Here is a 6,084-nt window from a genome sequence, read left to right as displayed (position 1 = left end):
TGGTGGGGCGGACGCCGCAAGAAGAAAACAAAATCAAAATGAGGTCAGCGTTTTTCCGGAGAGATTTAAAAAAAAAAATGCTGCCCTTTCGGGGTTCCGGGTTCCGGGTTTGTTTTTCTCCCCCGAAATTAAAAAAATAAAAAAAACAAACGGAGGAAAATCCAACACAATAGAACCCAGCCTGTCTGCCGGAGGGCCTCTGAGAGAGCAGTGTCTCTTCAGGAGGAGCGTGCAGGGGGCTCCGTGACCTGGCCGCAGGTCGCTGGGACGTGTGTGTGTGTGTGTCAGTCACGAATGCAGGTTGCAGGTTGCATTTTCCGTGTATGTGTGTGTGTGTGTGTCACGAATGCAGGTTGCATGTTCCGTGTGTGCGAGTCCAGCCGTCTCTCTCCCCCCCAGTCCACGCGTCTCCGTGTCCCGTTTTCCTGTCGGTTATCCTGGGAAAAGTCTCTCTTCCGGTCAGATGGAGTCGGCGCCCCCTCCCAGCAGGTCCCCAGGCAGCAGGGGCGCGGGGCTGTCCATCTGGTGCCTGTCGTCCAGGGGGCTGGCACCCCAGAGACTGGTGGGATATCCCGGGGTGACGCCACCCCACAGCCCCTGCCTCTGGGGGTCCCCGTTGCCCCCGTTGCCCCCTGCGGTGCCCCCGTTGCCTCCCGCGCCGTTGCTGCTCCACTGCGCGAAAATACTGAGCCCGGGTCCTTGGGCCGCCGAGGCGTCCGGGGAGCTGCCTGTCCCGTCCAAGCCCTGCCAGCCCCCGACCGAGCTCGAGGGCCCTCCTCTGCCTTCTCCGTTGTTGCCCCCGGCCGTGAGGGGGGAGCCCCCCCCGCCTGCGGCCGCCCCTCCTGCTCCTCCTCCTCCTCCTCCTCGGTCGCGATCTCCCCCCGGCGTGCCGCCGCCCGTCCCTGCCGTGCCCTGGCCTCCCGTGCCGGCCCCGCCCCCTCCCGTCACCGCGACGCCGCCGCCGCCGCCGCCGGCCCCGCCTCCCCCGCCCGCCTGGGAATGTGCAAAATAGCGGCTGACTTCCTCCTCGCTCACGAACTCCGCCAGGATCGTGGTGTTGCCCAGCACGCACCTGCAACAGAGGAGGGGGGAGGGGGAGAGGAGGGAGATCAGGGCAGGTCCGGGAACGAACGGGAACAGTAAATGCCGAACATTTCTGCGGGCTGGGTGCGTGGGTCGGGGGCTGCGTGGTCAGGAACGAAGGCCCACCGAGCCCGACTGGACCACCGCCACGGCTGGTCTGCGCCCCTCCAGAGCCAGAGCTGGGGACCCCGACTCCGCGAGTAGCTCGTGGCGACCCAGTGTGTCCGGGTCCGCAGCGTGAACACGGTGTGGGAGGACAGAGAGCGTGTTTCCAGCTCCTATGTGTGTACGTTGCTCCAGCAGTGGGTGTGTGGTACTCAGGGGAATACGAGTGCCCAGTGTGTGACCTGCTTTTGCTGTGTGACCTTCAGGATGTGCAGTGGGACCTGACATGTGACCAACAGGTCCTGGGGCTGTCCTACAGGATGTGCAGAGTGTCCTGCAGTGCGATCTGCAGAGTGTCCTACAGTGTGTCTACAGGATGTGCAGCATGTCCTACAGTGCGATCTGCAGCGTGTCTTACAGTGTGTCCGCAGTGCGATCTGCAGGATGTGCAGTGTCCTACGGTGTGTCCTACAGGATGTGCAGAGTGTCCTGCAGTGCGATCTGCAGAGTGTCCTACAGTGTGTCCTACAGGATGTGCAGAGTGTCCTGCAGTGCGATCTGCAGAGTGTCCTACAGTGTGTCTACAGGATGTGCAGCATGTCCTACAGTGCGATCTGCAGAGTGTCCTACAGTGCGTCTACAGGATGTGCAGCATGTCCTACAGTGCGATCTGCAGAGTGTCCTACAGTGCGTCTACAGGATGTGCAGCATGTCCTACAGTGCGATCTGCAGAGTGTCCTACAGTGTGTCTACAGGATGTGCAGAGTGTCCTACAGTGCGATCTGCAGAGTGTCCTACAGTGTGTCTACAGGATGTGCAGCATGTCCTACAGTGCGATCTGCAGAGTGTCCTACAGGATCTGCAGCGTGTCTTTCAGTGTGTCCGCAGTGCTATCTGCAGGATCTGCAGTGTCCTACGGTGTGTCCTACAGGACGTGCAGCGTGTCCTGCAGTGCGATCTGCAGAGGGACCTACATGTGCAGTGCACTCTGGGCCTTGGCTGCTTCCTGGCGGGAGCTGTAGCGAATCAGAGCGCTGCCCTGGTTCAGGCTGAGGTGAAAGGTCAACAGCGGGCCGTGCTGCATACAGATGGTGCGCAGAGTCGATCCGTCAATCTGAGAGGGGGGTACAGTTCGGAGAAAGTCACAGAAGCAAAGAGATAAACCAAACAAAATATTCAAATTAAAAACACAATCCACATATAATCCAGAAATGTCATTTTTGGGATTCTCGGCATGAAGCCTGGCTTAGCGACCGGGATCCGAGCCGGTCGGGTTACAAGGAAAATAATGTCGCTGAATGCGGTGCAGGAGATTTATATAATGGAAAAGATCACCCTTTCTCTTAGGTTACAGTCAGAGAGGTTTAGCAAATACTGACAAGCCTGCATTAAATGTGTGACCCCACTGAGACTTGCTGTCATTCCGTGAAAGAAGATGACGGTATCTTTTCCTGTCGTTTGGATGATTAGCGGCTTGTGGTGTTTTTACCGATTAGATTTCCATATGTATCCTCCCACCTGTTCTGGCACAGTGTAAATACCTAATTTTTATTCAAGACAGAACTGTGACACGAAAGCAGAAAGCACCGTCACCGTGTCTAGGCTGTACCTGTCGATCCTCTCATGGTTAAACACACAGTTCTAAGATAGCGGGGCCGTTCTCTCCCTCGCTCGCTCCCGAACCCCGTACCTGCGGAGTGAGGTTGCTCAGCACCAGCCAGCAGCTGCTCCTCGCCGCCCCGCCGTCGCTCCACGCCGAGCCTGCGGCACAGACACACGTGAGACCCCCCTGGCTCCCGACGGGCCCCTCCTTCAACAGTCAACACCGCGGGCGGGGGCTCCCCCCCCCGGAGTCGAGGGGAGGGGTACAGCCGTGAGCTCCACTACGTGAAGCAGCAGCCAGTCGAGAGGGAAGTCTCGAGCGCCGCAGCCCAGAGTTTTTATAATAATAATTGCTTACACTGATATAGCGCTTTTCTGGACCCTCCACTCAAAGCGCTTTACAGGTCATGGGGATCCCCTCCACCACCACCAGTGTGCAGCCCCACCTGGATGATGCGACGGCAGCCATAGTGCGCCACAACGCTCACCACACATCAGCTATCAGTGGGGAGGAGAGCAGAGTGATGTAGCCAATTCATAGAGGGGGATTATTAGGAGGCCATGATTGGTAAGGGCCAATGGGGAATCTGTCCAGGACGCCGGGGTTACACCCCTACTCTTTTCGAGAAACGCCCTGGGATTTTTAATGACCACAGAGAGTCAGGACCTCGGTTTTACGTCTCATCAGAAGGACGGCGCCTGTTTACAGTATAGTGTCCCCGTCACTATACTGGGGCATTAGGACCCACACAGACCGCAGGGTTTTTAAAGTGAGCCCGACCCTCGGCAGCGCCGCACTGCTTCATTCGCCCACAGAACCCCAGCCCAGCCCGCGCGTCCCAAGGCTCTGAAGGATCTGGCTCTACCACACCCCCCCTGAACCCCTGCATGCTTACACCGAGGCTGGTCCTGTCCTCGCCGTTCCCGGGACTAACTCCCGGACCCCCGGAGACCGGGCCTATTCTGGCGCCGCTCCACTGAGGAACACGGAACGCCCTTCCTCCGGGTCTCGGGGAGGCTCATTCTTCTAGACTTAAAAATCACGCTTTTACCACACCTGTCTGTTATTCCCAAATTGACCCAAGAACGTACAGCACTTTTTATCATATTTGTTTATCTGTATGTACAGCATCCTTGTGGTTGGGAGGGCGTTTTGTAACTACAAGTTATCATACTGGACTCAACAGCACCTTTTTAGGTCTAAGCTCCACTGTTCTCTCAAATACGGTCTTGATAATGCTATGGCACCGAACAGGTGCTGTATGGCTGTACGTACCACGATCAAGGCGTGTATTAAAATGAACCTACCTGCCCCATATCTAGTGTCTTGGCCACCGCCCCCTCCCCAGCCCCTGGCCAATCGTGGGCCTCCTCCAGCCCAGGGGGAGGGGGAGGGCTGCTTCTGATTGGTGAGCCCCGGTGGGGGGCGTGGCACCTGGGAGGAGTTGCGATTGGTCTTCCAGAGCTTGTTGTGTCCAATGGGCTCGGGAGGCCAGCTGGGTTTATACTCAGTGTACTTTGCTGGGAGGGCATGACAGAAGGACAAGGAGAGAGAGACTGTGATAGTCTGTTAGATAAAAAAACAAGAGGCCAGTACTCAAAGGCTGCACAGTGCACATCCAGCCACACCTGTACAGCACAGAACAGACAAGAGACGGACACTGGGCCCAGCAGCCTGTACCTGAGTTGTGTGCGTTGCTGTGGGGGCTGTCAGAGGCACTGTAGGGCCAGGCACCGGGTGAAGGCAGCAAGGTGTCGAGGGAAGGGTTAGACCCTAGGAGTGAGAGAGCACGAGACGGTCACTGCCTCAGTGTCCACCCACCCGCAAAGTGTACCAGCACTGTCTCTCCAGTGTCTGGGGCGCTGTGTACCCCTATGTCGTCCCCAGTGTTCGGGGGCGCTGTGTACCCCTATGACGTCCCCAGTGTTCGGGGGCGCTGTGTATCCCTATGACGTCCCCAGCGACCAGGGGCGCTGTGTACCCCTGTCGTCCCCAGTGTTCGGGGGCACTGTGTACCCCTATGTCGTCCCCAGCGACAAGGTGCCCTGTGTACCTGTCGTCCACAGTGTTCGGGGGCACTGTGTACCCCTATGTCTCCCCCAGGGTTCGGGGCGCTGTGTACCTGTGTTGTCTCTCAGCAGCTGGTGCTCAGTGTCAGCGAGAGTTGAGGACCCCGAGGTTCCCAGCACGCTGCCCGGGGTCACGTAGGGGTCAGACTCGGGGTCAGCGCTCTGCATCCCCTTCCAGGGAACACCGGGCTGGAACTCTGCGGGGACACCAGCGGGGACACCAGGTAAACCCCTCGCCCCCGCCTGGCCAGGGCTCGGGACTCGGGGGTCCGCGCAGAGGACCAGACGGCCAACGTTAAACAGGCGCACACCCCGGGGAGTCACAAGGCGCGGGCGAGCGAGGGCACGCAGACCAGGAGCGACCGCTCGGGGGGGCCTGATCTCGGGGGGGCCTGTCCGCAACGGACCTCCTCTCCCACCTGCGCTGCACTGCGGCGATCAGCCCAGGAGAGCACAGAGGCCCCGAGGGAACGTACCCGCCCCCCCCCGCACACACCATCCGCGCCGGCGGACACGACGGGCGGGGGCGCGGCCGTTACCTGGGGGCCAGCTGGAGGTGCCGATCTTGCTGCCCAGCTTGCTGCCCGGGGTGCGGTGTGGCAGCCAGCTGTCCCCCCCGCTGGCAGGGGGCGCCCCCAGCGCCTCGGCGCCCCCCAGCATGTCGTACTGGGAGTAGGGGGAGCCGCCTCGCAGCTTCACCGGGCCGCCGATGGGGCCTGTGAGGGAGACAGAGGCGGTCGGTATCCCGGGCCAAGAACACACCCCGAAACGGACACAGGCGGGCGGGCTGCACCCCTCGGGGGCGGGTGGGCGGACGCTGGCCTCGGCGGCTCCCGCGCGCTTACCGTTCTTGGCCATCGCCACGTCCGGCGGGGAGGCGGCCGGAGACAGGCCCTCCATCATGGAGGTCCACTGCTTGAAGCGGGACTGCTGTCCCACCCCGTCCTTCACCCCGCCGGGACCCCCCACCATGGACCCCAAGTCCAGGCCAGACAGGTTCACCCCTGAGCCAAACCCTGAGAGAGAGGAGAGAGAGGGGTTCATACAGACACACTGACTGGACACTCCAGTACATGAACACTGCACTGAGAGAGAGAGGGGTTCATACAGACACACTGACTGGACACTCCAGTACATGAACACTGCACTGAGAGAGAGAGAGGGGTTCATACAGACACACTGACTGGACACTCCAGTACATGAACACTGCACTGAGAGAGAGAG

The 6,084-nt window shown here is 60.0% G+C and overlaps 1 protein-coding gene across 4 annotated transcripts in view; it reads right to left on the bottom strand.

Moving 5' to 3' along the window:
* Positions 1 to 6,084, bottom strand: part of tnrc6ba (trinucleotide repeat containing adaptor 6Ba) — a 26,972-nt gene continuing 20,888 nt past the window's right edge. For all 4 annotated transcript variants that reach the window (XM_069196988.1, XM_069196986.1, XM_069196989.1 and 1 more), the window contains 8 exons: positions 5,706 to 5,876; positions 5,400 to 5,576; positions 4,914 to 5,057; positions 4,472 to 4,564; positions 4,099 to 4,311; positions 2,879 to 2,949; positions 2,163 to 2,302; positions 1 to 1,072 (listed from right to left, as the gene is read on the bottom strand). In XM_069196988.1, coding sequence (XP_069053089.1) covers positions 460 to 1,072; positions 2,163 to 2,302; positions 2,879 to 2,949; positions 4,099 to 4,311; positions 4,472 to 4,564; positions 4,914 to 5,057; positions 5,400 to 5,576; positions 5,706 to 5,876 — 1,622 coding nt within the window. In that variant the 3' untranslated portion in view covers positions 1 to 459. The remainder of the gene's footprint in view (positions 1,073 to 2,162; positions 2,303 to 2,878; positions 2,950 to 4,098; positions 4,312 to 4,471; positions 4,565 to 4,913; positions 5,058 to 5,399; positions 5,577 to 5,705; positions 5,877 to 6,084) is intronic.

Source organism: Lepisosteus oculatus, chromosome 12 (assembly GCF_040954835.1).
Source record: "Lepisosteus oculatus isolate fLepOcu1 chromosome 12, fLepOcu1.hap2, whole genome shotgun sequence".
In the NCBI taxonomy this organism is placed as follows: Eukaryota; Metazoa; Chordata; class Actinopteri; order Semionotiformes; family Lepisosteidae; genus Lepisosteus; species Lepisosteus oculatus.
Note: the sequence above shows the minus strand (reverse complement) of the source record. Positions and strands in the feature narration are given on the sequence as shown.